This window comes from Priapulus caudatus, unplaced genomic scaffold (assembly GCF_000485595.1).
Source record: "Priapulus caudatus unplaced genomic scaffold, Priapulus_caudatus-5.0.1 Scaffold38, whole genome shotgun sequence".
NCBI classification, from domain to species: Eukaryota; Metazoa; Priapulida; class Priapulimorpha; order Priapulimorphida; family Priapulidae; genus Priapulus; species Priapulus caudatus.
Genome location: NW_014577099.1, coordinates 104,005 through 121,333, shown reverse-complemented (window position 1 = coordinate 121,333; position 17,329 = coordinate 104,005). Strand labels below are relative to the sequence as shown.

Sequence of the window (17,329 nt, the reverse complement as noted above, 5' to 3'; positions counted from 1 at the left end):
TAGGGTTAGGGTCAGGGTTAGGGTTAGGGTTAGGGCACTTTTTAGGGTTTTTGCATCATTCTTTAATATATCGTAAAATATATGTTAAAATTAGAAGTGCCTAGTAAACATATCCTATCACCCCTTTCAGCCGGCTGCATATATTTGAGTGAAGGCGTGCCGAAGGCACGCGGTGCTATGGTGGTCCGGAGGCATGCCCCCTCCCATCTGGAAAATTCAGGCAGCTGTGTGGTCACTGGGGGAAATCCCCAGTTTCTATCAGCCTGCAGACTGACTTTTTTGGCCTTATTTTACTGGTATCATAACATTAGTCAGTGGCTGAACGGGGGTTGCAACCCCCCTCCCCCCAACCCCCCTCTAGATCCGCCACTGGTGTCCACACAACTATGCACTATTTCGTTTCTGGAAATGGTCATTTCGAGTTTCTTGCAGTAATATCGGTACTAGAGTGAACTAATTTGCATTACGCACGCAAGGTAGATGACTTACGGACGTCTAGAAATCGTGAAAAGTTAGATGGGTATTGTCGTGTAGTTGTGCTATTCCGTCAAAATGACCTGTCAGCCGTTTTTGTTTTTGAAATGGAATCCGACTACAAACTGGAAATGCTCAAAACCTAGCAGGCAAAATTTTCAGGAGGAGTCTCGACCTTGAATCTGTGGTTGTTCGACATAAATAAATGCAGAGTTCTCAACCCATGCTAATGTAACGTTGAATTACGTTTGTTGAATAAATGATATAGAAGGAATCTAAACTTGTGTATTAAATTGAATAAACTTTAATATCTTGCACACAGTGTAGTCACATCTTGCACAGAGAGACAAAGAAACGCGCACACGCGCGTAAGCGCGTGTGCTTACTTCCGCGACCACAACCAGACTCCTCGACTCCTACATCTCTGTCCCTTCTCCCGTCTCTCTCATCTCTCTTTTATATATTACCCCCAAAACCTCTACATCATGAGCGCACATGTCACCCGTTCTCCCAGACCGCGTCCTACCTCCATTTCACAATGACCCTAGAAACGCCCGACCTAAAACACGTTTACAATTCTCCCTATAACATCAATTTAGCCGCACAAGATGCGCGACGCTCTGTCTACATATAGACTGCCACTAAAACAACCCTAAGTCTAGCCGCACTCCGCGTCTCTAAATAATTTATGTAACATCTGTAAATCATATGTTACATTTACCTCCCCCTTCTTCAAGACGATGACTACCTTGTCATCGATTCAGCGTCCCCGCTGATCTACACTTTAACCTAAACCTAAACAAATTCTAAAAAAAAAATTCTACCCTAATACTTTCCTAACTCAACCCCAACGAGAGAAACGTCTTTATGTCCGATTAAACAACCCACAATCAATACACAAACAAAACAACAATCAAAATACAACAAGAAAACACACATATAAGGCTTCCTATACAAAACAAATGAACTTAAGATTCTGACCACTATATTTATACTCTACAAAACAAGTAACGATAAAGTTCGATCACCATACTAGTCAGAAATTTAACACATTTGGCAGTGAACATTTTGATATCGCTGCAATTACTCTCACTCTTGCGTCTTTTTAGACTGTAACGTACGTGGCGTATGCGTATACCGACACGCATTACCGAAACCACGCTTAGCTATGGGCTCCATTATATCCTCATTTAAATCTCTTAATCCTATTATTACACACAGCACCGATGTGGACCTGACAACCTTTGTCACTTCTACACATCAAACAGCCAAAAAAAAAACGCAAAACTGATTTCATATTTTCGATAAAATGTTTTAGGCCTATCAAACTCTAATTGAAAAATGTGTTTAGCAGTCTAACAATATAGTGTAAACGTACCATTACTACAAATTCAAGAAAACGATCACACATTTCTACACAAAGTTTCACACAAAAGATTTTCCCACACAAAGACAAACGGTCACAAGCATCTACCATGAAAAAAATACCGCGTACATAAAACAGATAAAAATACACATTCCTGATAATGTCCTACTTTCACGTCCAGTTTCGACGGCACGAGATTGAAGCTTTCCACCAATTAAATTCTATAATTTTTTTTAGTCATTACAGTCCGCAATATATCTTTCACGTCTCTGCTCTTTCAGCCTTGCCTTCTCTTTTCTGCTATCTTCTCTATCTCTCACATAGGTCGAGACTCGGACTTGCCCTCGCAGTATCACGGAAGCAACAACGGCCCTTCCTTCCCTCGCGCTGACTTACTCACAGTAGTTCTTACGCCGTGTGTATCCACCGTTCTCTCTCCCGCGTCTCGCTCTTTCCGCCCCTCTCTTTCTCTCCGTCATGCTTCGTCTCTCTCGATCGCTCTCCGTCGTTCTTCGTTTCTCCTACTCTTGCTCCTTTTCTCGTCACTCTCTTTCTCTGTTTCGTTGCTGGCCCGTAGATCGATATAGTGAAGTACCTTGCGTTGCGTCGGCAAAGGAATACCCAGGTTTTAGACTGGTCACTGGCTCCCAAATGTAACGAAGATGAGGTGACGTTACCCGTTTCAAAGTGGATTTGTTGTAGAGATAAAAAAGGAAAACTCCAAAGCCCAAGCAGTTGTGTTTAGAAAATAGTATTATTGTTTCTTAAAAGTCGCACCCCCGTGCGTGTGCACAGAGGCACGCATCCGCGTGACCCGCACACTCTCGTCCGTCATTCTTCGTCTCTCTCGATCGCTCTCCGTCGTTCTTCGTTTCTCTCTCTCCAGTTTTCTTGCCAGCGGTGTACCCACCGACTCCTCCCGTGTCTTCTTCCTTCTCCATCTTCCTTACGTAGTATGGCCCGCCCATAGATCGACATAGTGGAGTACCTTACGTTGCGTCCGCAAAGGAATACCCAGGTTTTGGACAGGTCACTGGCTCCAAAATGTAATGTTGAATTATATTTGAATGTATAAAAGATGATATAAATCCAAACTTTGTGTGTTAAACTGAATAAACTTTAATATCTTACACACAGTGTAGTCACATCTTGCACAGAGAGGCAAAGAAAACGCGGCACAGCGCGTAAGCGCGTGTGCTTACTCTCGCGACCACAACCAGACTCCCCGACTCCTACATCTCTGTCCCTCAGCCTACCACACATCTCTCCCCCAAATATGTAACTAACCCACAGCCCTATGTCCCTACGCTCATTTTACAATGACCCTAGAGACGCCCAACCTAAAACACGTTTACCATTCTCCCTATACATCAATGTAGCCGCACAGTAGTACCACTAAAACAACCCCGAGTCTAGCCGCACTCCGCGTCTCTAACTAATTTATGTAACATTTGTAAAACATATGTTACACTAATGTGTATGGGGAATGGCTCTCCCGTCGTTAGTCGCAGTTGTCAGCCAAGGCAGTTTCTGCAGCCGATCTTCCGATCTTACGCGCTCAAAATTGGGGCAGAGGCATGCTCGCGACAGATGTTGATGTGGGTGATGATACTCCATTAGGAGTGTTCCCAACTTTAATGTCATTAATGGTCATAATAACATATATATATTATATATATATATATATATGTTGATGGTCATATATTAGTTTGTGGTTTATATGTCATTTAGGTTAGGGTTAGGGTTAGGGTTAGGATTATCAGATCATTAATCATTAATCATTAATGATATGAAAGTTGGGAACACTCCTAATGGAGCGTTAGCCCAGATGTGCATGGAAAAATCTTATTTAAAATTTTCACTTTGACCGCAGCATCCCGCCATAACCCTTCCCCAATGCTAATTTATATGGAGATTATGCGCTCGCGTCACTGGTCGCCGTTGCCAGCCAAGATAACTTTCTTCGACTGATCTTATGCGCTCAAATGGGCAGAGGCACGCCCGCTAGAGATGTGCATGATAAAATCCCATCTCTGAATTTCACTTCGGCCGCAGCATCCCGCCATTTACTGTCGTTATGATAATGTACACGAACGATAGCGCGAGGGTCGCTCGTCGCCATAGCTATAGCAGCATGCAATGCTTTTCAGTCGATCTTAACAAAGCTCGACGAGCTCAGTCGAGCTTAAAGGGATACTAGACTCTAGGATTTTACTTCATATGATACAACTGTACTTACTGTATAACAAATCTATATATCTCTATCTATACCCACACGTACTTGTTACCAGATACCTAATTTAATTGTTATAATTAATTATACATCAACACTACGAAATTTGAACGACGCCGTTGACACCCGCGACCGTGCGGCCACCCTGAAAAAGTTGCGCATTTTCCAATATATTTTGCACGTTACAGACCGAGGGCTAATCACAAAGGTGCAATTATATTTATACCTAAATGCTATTTAACAGAACGATGTTCATTTTATAACAAATTTATCCATAATATAACTGAAACTATATGACGCTTATAAGATATTATAATCCTTTTGCTTTTAAATTTATAAATAATAAACACCCTCGGTCTGTAGCCCTTGACTGAAAAGTAGTTTTGCGCAACTTTTCAGATCGTGCGCTTTGAGTGGCGCCACTGTCGTTGTAATGAAACTGTAGTCGTTAGTTTTTTAAACATTAAAAACAAAATTCTAATAGTGATTGAACCTTGAAACTTTTTTATGTAGCGTAATTTTAACCTATATTAACTGAAAATAACCCTAGAACCTAGAGTAAAGGATTCAAAGGCAGCTAGTATAGGGCATGTCGGAAGAAGTTGAACATGGCAAAACTTAAAATTTTATTTCGGCCGCAGCATCACGCGATTCTTCGACTCTATACTATTAAAAGTACATAAAAAATGACGCGGGGTAGTTACCTATAAGGAAGAGGCACTGCACAGTCTGGTAATCATGAATATTAAATTATTAGTCAGATCACCATTTTAAGCATGGTCATATTTTACTGCGTTATTATGAATATATGTGATCAGAGTACATTGTGCATTTGAGTTGGTCGAGAAGGAAAGAGGTGGTAGAAATATCGGGAGGAGGCATAGAGTAATGGTTGGCGATTATGGAAATAGATGGGAGAGTGGATCGAGGGGGCAACGAGACGGGGAGGGAACGGGAAAAGTAAATGAAGAGAAAAGAGAGAGTGGGAGACGGGAGAGAAAATAAAGAGATAGAAGAGGAGAGAAGAATAGCGTCCTCATAAAACAGCAAATGCACAGTAAGAATTACGTCATACACAGTTTTAAGTTTATTCAGTAGAAGAGATCAGCTCCGAAACCTCAAAACTCAGCATATTACGGTATAACAATTGCAAATGTAAGGATATAAATTCCGATTAAAACAAGAAACAGTGAAGTTGTCTTTCAATGCCGAGATCGTGCTATACTTGCCTACTAGCATCATATCGGATCAATAAGAGACGTCAACAGTGACGCGGCGTTCAAGAAAAACAATACCGGAAGTTAGTTGTTTAATGAATAAAAACGGCGAGTGTATTTCGTCCGTTAATGGCACAAGTGCCTACTTCACTATTTACTCGCTTTAATAACGAACGCTATTGGCAATCTCTCCCACATCTCCGTGTACCAGTAACCGCTACTACATGGCTCGCCTCGCTGTAGCACCCTGAAGCTGTAGTAAACTGGCGAGCATAGCTGACAAACCTCGGTTGTACAGGTCTCGGACATGCGGGCGAATATCAGGGACTCTGGTATTCTGTTGGCCCTGTAGTTTCTTCGGTAATACCATGGGCAGTTGGTGTTTTCGTTGACGCGCGGAGAATCAATCGGAGCAGAGAGATCAGTTCTTTCGGCCCAGTAGGTGCTCGCGCCGCTGGCAGGAATTTCCCCGCGGGGTTGAAGGAAGTCACATACACCAGCAGGCTCTGTGGCGAAGTATGCACCTAGTCTCTGGAACAGCTCTGATTCAGATAAACAGGTATCCCTCTCGCTCCCATCTAGTACACTCCTACGGAGGCGAGCTCGTGAATTGTTCCCGCTGGGCTTCATAGGTTTAGCTGTCGGTGTCAACGCTCTGCGAAGCACTTCCGTGGTATTCCCTCTACTACGAGAAGCCGCCACGAGTTTACTCATCACTGTGCTATTGCTCATGTCCTGTTGGAAAGGCTGCTTGATTATGTTCCTAGACTCGCTTGCCGTTATGAATGCTAAAATCGTTATAACGAACACCTACAGATAAAAGAAATATTCATTAATATATTTTTTATATAATCGTGCGTGCGTGCGTGCGTGCGTGCGTGCGTGCGTGCGTGCGTGCTTTTATGCGTGATGGCGTCCGTGCGCGCTTGTATGCACATGTGCATGTTTGTGTGCGTGTGCAGGTGCGTTTATGTGTGTGTTATATGTTATAATGTTATATGTTATATATGTTATATAGTGTTATATGGTATATGTTATGTGTTATAACTGTGTTTATGTGAGTGCGTACGTATGTCTGCAGGAGGAAGTGAAATAGAGTTAGGAGAATTATTTCATATACGTACCGATGGCGATGTACAATAGGTAACGAATGCCATGCTGCATCACAAGCACTGTCGTTCTCAGTTTCTGACGTGCTGGCTGGCGGCTTTGATCTCCAGGTATTGCCTTTATATGTCTCCTAGTTTATGAAGGTTCACTGCCCGGTAGCTGGACACTGACTCTCTCTCTCTCTCTCTCTCTCTCTCTCTCTCTCTCTCTCTCTCTTTCTCTCTATCTATCTATCTATCTATCTATATCTTTCTCTCTTTCTCTCCTTCTCTTTCTCTCTACCTATCTCTCTCTCTCTATGCTAATCGGTACCTGCTTCACAGAGCCTACCCTTAGCATCCTTATATACGCACGTACCGCACATGTTGACCCCAGCCTAAGCACGCACATTTTCAGGAATTCCCTGTTTACATAATATATTCCAATTGGAAACACTGTCGAGAGGCAGACGTGGAGAACTTCCTCACTCTGAGCTTGATATTTTTCAATCGAAACTCAGTTAACCTTCACTCGAATTCAGCAGCCGAGAAATCTTATAAGCTGGTTACTTGAGAACAAGAAAGCTTTCGTTTTAAATATAGCAGTTTTCATAACCACGACACCTGTACGAAATCTCTGACATCTAAATGCAATCAGCTACCTTTATTCTGGAATCAAGTATATTATGTTGAAATCGGTAATTGCTGAAGGGGTTCGCGTGGCCATAATATATCCTAAAACATTGTGAGTTTTATTTGATATCGTTGTTGCTGCCGTTGTTTTCATTGTTTGTGTATTTATATTTTTGCAATTATTATATTAGGATTATGCAAATTCTATGTATATATCGGTCACCTAGCGATATACGTGCAGGGACATAATTGAGAAGTGTTTTATTAATTTCGTGAGGCTGTTCTTTCTGCTAATTAACTGCCACAATGCCGATAGATTTATAGGCACACGCCGCATTCATGGTTTGGTTTCCGTGTGCGAAGGTACTTTCCTCACCCGCTTTATTTGGTGGTATATAGACCCTACGACAAAGTTATGTGTTACTACCGTATCGTTGACTTCCATGTGATTGTGGTTCGCCTCTCTGCGTGTAAGTAGCGCGTTGGCGGTCGTGTGTACGGTAAACGTCATATAACGCGAAACGTGATGTATTCGCGCCGCGTTGATTGGAAAAGTTTCCGAGCGTATACACACGTGACGTCATCGTGACGCACAAACACACCCCCACGCGTGTCCTTCGCTCTCTCACGATCGCTAAGATATATAGCAGCAGTCAGTAATAAATTCGAAAACAATTTGTTGACATTAAGAATAGACGGTTGTACAAGCGAATGCTAATTTTTTGCCAGCTTCATAATTTTTGGCAGATAGTATATACCGGATTATGAACGATATCTCTGAAAGGCGATTTATTGGTGAAATAGGTAACAGGGTTGACATGTGAATTACTATACGCGAGTGCTATATGTCGTTGATTATGTCTTTCACTTAAGGTAATTTTCTAGTATGTGATACAATAAAGTATGGCGATGATACTTTAAGGGCAAAACTAACGCCATGGTTGCCAATAATCCTAGCCAATTTATGGCACTGGTGTGATATAGTTTCTAATAGCGATCAACTGGATAGACTAGCGCAAATCAAGCAATACAACGTCAGGTACTTTCTAGCAGGTACTATTCTTATTATACAGAAAAGTGAGTGAAAGGGCGAAGAATGTGGATAGAGAAATAAGGGTTTAAGAGGGAGAATGAGCGCGCGAGATCGAGAGAGACAGAGTGAGAGAGAGACAGAGCGCGAGAGAGAGAGAAAGAAAGAGAGAAAGAGAGAGAGAGAGAGAGAGAGAGAGAGAGCGAGAGAAAGAGAGAGAGAGCGAGAGAGAGTGAAGATAGATAAAAGAAGAGCAAAGGCAGAGTAAGGACAGAAAGAGAGAAAAAAAGAGCGCGCGCTCGCTCGAGAGAGAGACAGAGAGAAACAGACAGACACACACAGAGAGAGAGAGAGAGAGAGAGGCCGAGAGACGAGACAGGAGAGAGAGAGTGAAAGACAAACGACGGCGGAGAGAAAGAGAGAGAGAGAGAGAGAGTGACCGCGTGTCCACTACACATATAAAGAGGTAAGATTTCAACTGAATTGTGCTGCATGTTTATTCCATACATGTCTTGTACACTACGCCGTTTTGTCACATAGCATGCTTGGCCGTAACTTCTAATATAATATGACGAGCGCGTATATATATATATATATATATAAATATATATATCATGATCATATATATGTCATCATTGTTTGGTCTTCATGAAAAACAGTACAGTCTAAATACCCTACATAACACAGTAATAAACTGCTCCCCCATAGAAAATTGTAATCATATCTACAAAGAATAAATAATTGCCATACGACGTAAAGCAATCCGGAAATCTAATTGCCTCCATATTAGTATCTGTCACATACGTAACAAGAACATGAAATATACTGACTGTTGCGTCTAGTCAGGCGTTGAAATTGGTTAGACTAATTTATATCACTAAACATAATGTATCTCAAATTAACATGTTATATTACAAGATGCGTTTTTAGCGCCAGGCTACCGCACCAGACTAGAAAGGATATCCTTTAGTTTACATCTAGAGTTACTATCCTCTAGAAACATTTTCGATGTTTGTTCCTATATTCCTAGACTGACCCTTAAAGTCGTTATTTATCTCAAATCCCTGTCACCCACGTGTGGCGACACCCACAGCGATGGTTGATGTCAGTCTAGTCCATTATCTGAACATGCAAAGTCATTACATGTAAAATACACACATGTATACCTACGCGTCATAGTGACTGTTTGTCTCGTGAATTGCTCTTGACAATAAATGAACCCTCCCGGTTTTAAAATTGACTATTATCGCAAAACCTAAATAGCAGCTGATATATTGGTTTTTTTCATATTTGCCACCGCGACTTTTTCAAACAATTTTATTTTAATCTTAGATTTGCCTCTGCGAATTTCAACATACAGCTGCAGGTTCCTCCCAGAAGGATTTCCTTACATATGTCATCTAGGCGTAGTTTAATATTTTTCTTTCTTAGATTTACGCATGAATGTTACGAAGAGGTCAAAATAATTATTGTTATTTTACTAAAGGCGACGTTGCCTGACTAGTTTCAATTTCTATTCGTTTATCAATTCTATTCTATTCGTAAAATCTCCGAGAGAATCAATCGCAGAATAAGCTGAGAGGGGAGAAGCCGTCGGTTGATCTCGGTAAAATTTCATTTACATGGCGCGGTCTTGCATATTATATATATATATATATATATATATATATATATATATATATATATATATATATATAATATATATATATATAAGCTTTTCCTATAGTTATCAAACAGCTTTATGCGCGATAACATGTGCACATTTCTGAACGTCGCAGCATGTTACTATCGCTACCACCTCTTTTATTCGCCAACAATAAATAGCCTGACGCGAGGCGGAGCGTACGGGCATCGTGTATAGACATCGTGTATAGACATCGCTTCCACTGCTAGACTCTGTCTATCTCCATGTCGCTCATCGCATGCACCTTCATGTGGAACTTGAGTTCGTACGCCTGCGCAAACACCTGTCCGCACACGTGACACGCGCTCGACTTCTCCTTTCCGTGAGTTCTTCTCACGTGACTGTCATGCGCGGCGTGAGAGGCGAAAGACTTGCCACAGTACTTGCACTGTGTGTGAAAACGATGTATAGGTAAATTATACTAGGTAGGAATGCAGTGATTCCTCACCCTGCGATGGAATTGCGTCTCTCGATCAACTGCGCAATACAATACATAAATGTGTTTACATTAATTATTTCATTGCACGTATAAAACAGTATAGGTTAAAGCACGTTTGAATCACTTTCTTGTAGATTTTAATTATTTTTTTAATTTTTCAACATAGCACATTTTACTTTTTAACCAGCGCTGCCTATTATGTCATATGATGATGTATTAGTATTAGGATGCGCGCATTCAAATAATCAAAGTCGATTCCAAAATTCAAATTCCCGGACAACGGCACTGGCGTGTTTCATACGCGGAATTTAATCACGTCTTTACAGGTCGCGCAACACTCGGCGTTTAAGATTAATGATCTAATATAGAGGAATGTTGCTTTGGTGCATAGCACCTAGCAAATAAACTTTTCTACCCAAGTCACCTTAAACGGCTTTTCGCCACTGTGCTGGCGAATGTGCGTGCGCAGAATACTGGATGCTGTGAACGCCTTACTGCAGTAGACGCACTTATAGGGACGCTCTCCGCTGTGCACGCGCATGTGTTTGTTCAGACTCGATGACTGCGAGAAGCTCTTGTCGCATGCGGTGCACTTGTGCGGCCGATGCTTCTCGTGCACGTGTAAAACATGGATTCGGAGACGGTCTCTCTTCTCGAACGACCTGAGGACACACGGCTACGTATTTAGAAAGTGAAAGTAACGTCCCTTAATTTGCCCAGATACATTATATCATATTCGGGTCGGTAAAAAATAGATGTAAACCGCCGCCCAAATAGCAATAATTCATGCTCGCTCTGGTAACCTTTTGAATAGGCGGGATCACTGGTCCTGTGTTAATAATCGTTTTGATACCGATAGGTTATAGTTAGAATCGAGTGAGATGTGCAGAGCTGAAGTAACATATGGTAGGCGCACTGAGATCGATAGAGCCGAACTGCGGCCACAACACATGCGAACAGCTCGCCATCTGTTCACGCTGACAATTAGTCTTATAGATGTTAGCTGCTGACTTATATCTCAGCATCTCAACCTGACAGAGGATTACACCGGACGTCTACTAAGTTCCAGAGAACCTTCATAGGCCCATTGTTTCGGAACATCTAATTCAGCGCTGCGATCTCCGTACCATGGCGCTTGACTATATAATACTCGACCCTATATACGTGTCCCTAATGAGTTCACGTGTGTGCAATATGTATTTAATCATGCGCATATCACGTCAAAGTTCCCGAGCTGAAAAGTTGAAAAGAGCTGAGCAGACGTGGGAAGACACGGACAATTAACCTAAATACGGAATATTAAAAATAATAATATAATCGTACATAAACATATGATATAATATATATATATATATAATATACTAAACATACGAAATCGACCTGAGAAGCCGCACGTGCGAACCAAACCACGCTTCGGTCAGGTGTTCTGAATTCGATTGAAATTCTATTTGCAGCCCACAGGCACTTGGAACGTCTCAATAAAAAAAGGTAAATAAACACGAAATGTATTTACTACCAAAGTCTTAATGTTTCTCTACTCTATTTCGCCCATAATCACCTGTAAATGCCGTCCAAATGCTCATCTGCGACACACAAGTACACCGCACGCTAGCTGCTGCACACTGACACATAAATATATAGTGTAACTATTATTACACTCGGCAAATCGGAAATTGTCGGCAATAATAGGTGAAAGAGAGTAGAGAAACATTAAGACGTTGGTAGTAAATAGATTTCGTATTTATTTAACATTATATTTTATTGAAACGCTCCAAGTGCCTGTGCTGCAGCCAATAGTGTTCATAGCATGGAGACCACCTTTGTGCGGATCTACGCGGTGTGTATACAGCCTTAATAGCTTACTCACCGGCTGCATAGGTGGCAGGGGAACTTTCTATCGCCCTGGTCTACACATCGAGTATACTTTAAGTGTTTATCTCTGTAGTAGTCATAAGCGAACACCTTCCCACATCGCTCACACGGGTAGCCTTTATGATCTATGATGAGGGTATTCAAATACAGAGGTGTTATTACATATATCGGATCAAAAAGCAAATTAATACTGAGCTTGGTCAGCTTTGGGCAATATAATATAGTGATGGATTGCAGGAACGACAGTGTCTCCACATAGAGTCAGATACTCCTCATAGAAAAGGGAAAGTAGACGAATAAGAATAATATAACGTGGAAAATGTAGAGGACGGGGAGGAGGAAAACGAAGAAGACGAAGAAGAAGAAAAAGAAGAAGAAGAAGAAGAAGAAGAAGAAGAGGAAGACGAAGAAGAAGAAGAGGACGAAGAAGAAAATTAATACGGAGAAGAGCATCGAGATAATGAGGATGAATGTAAATGACACTGCGCATATACGCGGGTGCTCTGCGGCACGCGAAATCACAATCATACTCTATTATTGCGTCCGTGTAGGCGTCGTATATAATGAAGGGTTTGTCATCAACAATCACCAATAATAACTTACGTTCGCCGCTGTCGACATTGCCCACTGATGCCCCGCCTGCGTCTTTCAGTGCGACTGGAATTCCAAGGAACTGCATGTACGAGTCGCCATACCACACTAACAACTCTTTGCCTGTTTAAAAGATTATTATCATATTGTTCGTCAAAAACGAAATATATTATGCTTGGCCGTAACTTCTAATATAATATGACGAGCGCGTATATATATATATATATATATAGTGTAAATGTGTTTATTATATTTATAACTATTGAATCTCTTTTATATAGGCCTATATAGATCTCTATTATATGCCTCTGACTTGGCGCGCCATCTACCGCACGAGTTTTCTATGATTACTGCTGGCATACTAACGCATGTGCGTATAAAAAACCGGAAAACGGGAATTTGTAAACTAATGTAGACTCACACGGTAAGCAGTATTATAAAATATGAATTTCCGCTTGATGTGTCCAGAATCAATGGGATTGATAAATATAAAATTAAATACGGAAGCTATAGGGATATATTCAATGTTTCGACTCTGTTTGTTCAAAGTACATCCCGTACTGCCATGTCGATTAGGGCTTCTCGGAAATAGCAAACGCAAATAAAAAAAACATTACTAATATTCTACTACTATAATTCCAATACTACTAATACTATAATAATATATTACTAATATAGACGCACCGCTATGTAAACTTGAGATGCGTTAAACAACGAATTCTCATTATCATCATGATAAATGGATGTGAACCACACTAGGTGCGTCGAGTAGCCTATGCGTATGGCTGCATTAGAACGCGAGAGTATGTTGGGTGCGTGAGTGTACCTTTGGAAATCTCCTTGCATGCTTCGTAGTATATCTCGCTGTTCTCTTGTACAGCGATGAGGTTTTGCTCTTGCGCAAAACGGGCGTTGTTGACGTAACTCAACCAGTTGGCCGTCGGACCTCTCCCGTCGACAAAGTGACTCAATTGACCCCCGAGGAAGATCTTGCAAGGGAAACGAATATACATACTGTATTATAACATATGCAGTACTTAATAACCGTAGTTACATTTCCTCGTGTGTGTGTGTGTGTGTGTGTGTGTGTGTGTGTGTGTGTGTGTGTGTGTGTGTGTGTGTGTGTGTGTGTGTGTGTGTGTAGCTCGCGTGTAAGCTCGCGTATAGTGTGTGTCGGGTTTCGTGACATTGTCATATTACACTTTAAGCTGTAAGAGATATAAAAAAAGTAAAGTTCTTAAAAACGTTACAATACGTGTAATTTTTATAACGTTGAATGCATAAACACCGCAATGATGGAGAATGTGTAGAAAGCGAAGATGAAAAACGACAGAGGCGGTGTTCATAAAAAGTGTTTATAACGAGTGCGCAGGCCCACCTCCCACATGTGCGTGTTGTCGTCGTACGTCTTTATCTCGCTCATGTTCACAGTTTTGCCCATGAACGGCCCGAATCGCGTTCCCTTCGGCAGACACGTCGCGTCGCAGAACACGCCGTGATGGACATGGTCGCCTACGTACGTTGGAACGATGGCCACGCCTGATCGAGAGAGAGAACCCCGACATTACAAGACCGAGCGATGAGATCGAGAAAGGTTGGATAAAAAAAAACACGATAAAAGCAGTAGCTCTGGAGTATATGATGAGAATGAGAACATCGGAATATTATCACATGTCTGAACTGCTCGCACCTTTAGGTACATCAATCTTCAGTGGATCAACGACGGATAGAGACGGTCGGCAATGTCTTTTGGTCTCCATCCTAGAATTATCTGTAATATCACGTATAAATTGTGTATGCAACAACTAGAATAATAACGCGGATTCATGAGCCTACCGCGCATGCACACGCACACACTAACGCGTTTTGCTCTATGCCAAAACGGGCGTGTTGACGTAATCCACAGTGGCCGTACGACCTCCCGCGTACAAAGTGACTCACTTGAGACGAGGAAGACTGCAAGGGAAACGAATAACGATACTGATTATAACATATGCAGAACTTATAATAACCGATTAGTTACATTTCCTCGCGTCGGTGTGTGTAGTGTGGGTGATTAGTGTGTTGTGTGTGTTGGTGTGATGGTGTGTGTGTCGTGGTGGTCGTGATGTGGTGTTGTCTGTGGTAGCTTCGCGTCGTGAGATCTCCGCGTAAGTGTGTCGGTTCGTGAACATTGTCATAATTACAGGACTTATGATGTAAGAGATATAAAAAAGTAAGTTCTAAAACGTTACCAATACGTGCTATTTTTATAACGCTGTGAATGCATAAAACCGCGATGATGGAGAATGTGTAGAAGGCCGAAATGAAAAACCGACAGAGGCGGTTGTTCATAAAAAAAGTGTTTATAACGAGTGCGCATCCACTCCCACATGTGCGTGATGTCGTCGTACGTTTTATCTCGCTCATGTTCACAGTGTTTGCCCATGGGAACGTCCCGAATCGCGTTCCCTTCGAGAGCACGTCGCAGTCGCAGAACAGCGTGATATGACATGGTCGCTACGTAGCGTTGAACGATGCGCACGCCTGATCGAGAGAGAGAACGCGACTTACAAGACCCGAGCGATGAGACGAGGAAGGTTGGATTAAAAAAAACATAAAGCATAGCTCGGAGTATATGATGATGAATGAAGAAATCGCAATTTAATCACATGTCTGAACTGCGCTCGCACCTTAGTACAGTTCAAGCTCAGTGGATCAACGAAGGATGAGACGGTCGGCATGTCTTGTCGCCATCACTAGAATATCTGCATATCAGCGTATAAATGTGTATGCAACAACTAGAATAATAACGGCGGATTGCATGGCCGACCGCGCATGCACCCGCACTGACACTAACGCACACACACACCCACTAACAAGCACAACACACACACACACACACACACACACACACACAGCATGGCGACACACACACGCCGCACACCACACGCACACGCACACAGCATCACCACCAACAGCACACGCACACGCAACACCGCCAGAGAAAAAAAAATAAACGCCCCCCCCCCCGCACCCCGCACCCCCCGCCCCACCACCCCCACCCGCACCCCCACCCCCCCTCAGTCCCCCCCCCCCCCCCCCCCCACCCCAAAAAAAACACGCAGCAGCGCACACGCGCACACACACACATACACCACACACACACAACACACTACACACTACACAACACACACACACAGCATGCACACACACCACCTAACGGCACACTAATAATATATATATATTAATAGATTAGTATAATATATAGATATATTCAAGAGTCCATAAAGATGAGATTTTTCTATTATTAATGACTCTTGATATTGGACTTCTTATATTGACTCTTGATATATAACCTAGTTTAATGAAATAATAAGCCACTGAAATTACGTTAGTCTATTCAAATAAAAGCTATCTCCTGCAAGGAGCTGGATTGTTAAGGTCAATTCTAAGCGCGTGAGTACTGCACGCATGCAATGCCGGCAAGTGGTCTCCTCTAGTCAACTGAAGACTACATCCTGGGTAAACACGGGACAGACAGTTGTTTCATCGCCGTGACGCGGCCTCTAGTAGGTACTACCCTAGATCGCACCCCTGGTGGTGTGCCTCAATCCGACGGAAAAGTCTCCTAAACGTCGCCTTAACTGTCAACGAGAGTGTGAGTGTAAATACGCCAATGCAAATGTATTACACTTTCGTCACGAATTTAACGACACAACTTCACCGATCGCACCGAGATGCGTACGCGTCACAGGTGTGAGCGGATTTAAACCCTACATAGATGCGCCTCATAATGATTGAACATTGCCATTGCGCGGATGCAAGGTATGCTGGGCACGCATTGTTGTACGGAAAGTGGCGCGTGTTTTGTTTTGCGAGAGCTAAGGGGTACGCGATTCTATGCTGGCTTGTGAGCCGTGAGAAATCTCGATCCTCTCGCAGTATATACGGCTTGTCGGTTTTAATTAGGACGTGCGTAAGCTAAAAACGGCGCACCATAAGCAAATTACAAGATGGCGACTATATGAACGCCTTTCACCGTTCCCCGCGCCTGTTAAATACGTTATTACGCAAAAGATAGAATTCGTGCATGAAATCCATGCGCTTAGGTGTAGAAAGTAGGAGGAATGATATATATCAAGGGCACCACGTACTGTAGTAGGGACGCCAAGTCATTACACTATACGAGTGAATCATAACGCTCAAACTACCATCTAGGATATCACTCGACGCGAGTTTTCATGAACGATATACACTTGCTCGAAGGCACGTCGGTATCAACATATGTGAGATTCGCAGCGCCGGCTGGCTGTCATCGCGCCTGCGACAGTTGGCGCGATGTTAAAGCCGTGGTATACACAGACTTACGCGCCTCCTCACTTGAATCATGGCGCCCGTGTAAGTGCAATCCATTGCCATGAGCGCCTCTATGACACGATATGCACTACTTATCGCCCAAGTGCGCGCTAACCATGCATTTGACATACTCTTCGCGCGATCGCGCAATTAGCACGCGGTCCGCGAGCACAGATCATGGCCCTCGAGAAATCGCGTTCGCTTAATATATACAGGCTGCAACAGACACGGTGAAATAACCACTTACATATAATATATGATGTATATATATATATCATATAGTAATATATATATTACTATTATATATATTATATTATATTATTATATAGGTATGATATTATATAGAGAGAGAGAGCAGAGAGAG

General features: G+C 42.4%; 1 protein-coding gene across 2 annotated transcripts in view; it reads right to left on the bottom strand.

Annotated features, from left to right (window-relative positions):
• Nucleotides 1–9,749: 9,749 nt before the first annotated feature.
• LOC106819395 (PR domain zinc finger protein 14-like) overlaps nt 9,750–17,329 on the bottom strand; it is a 24,351-nt gene continuing 16,771 nt past the window's right edge. For both annotated transcript variants that reach the window (XM_014824046.1, XM_014824039.1), the window contains exons 3-9: nt 14,318–14,398; nt 14,006–14,166; nt 13,454–13,616; nt 12,640–12,750; nt 12,032–12,161; nt 10,589–10,826; nt 9,750–10,113 (exon numbers count right to left, since the gene is read on the bottom strand). In XM_014824046.1, coding sequence (XP_014679532.1) covers nt 9,931–10,113; nt 10,589–10,826; nt 12,032–12,161; nt 12,640–12,750; nt 13,454–13,616; nt 14,006–14,166; nt 14,318–14,398 — 1,067 coding nt within the window. In that variant the 3' untranslated portion in view covers nt 9,750–9,930. The remainder of the gene's footprint in view (nt 10,114–10,588; nt 10,827–12,031; nt 12,162–12,639; nt 12,751–13,453; nt 13,617–14,005; nt 14,167–14,317; nt 14,399–17,329) is intronic.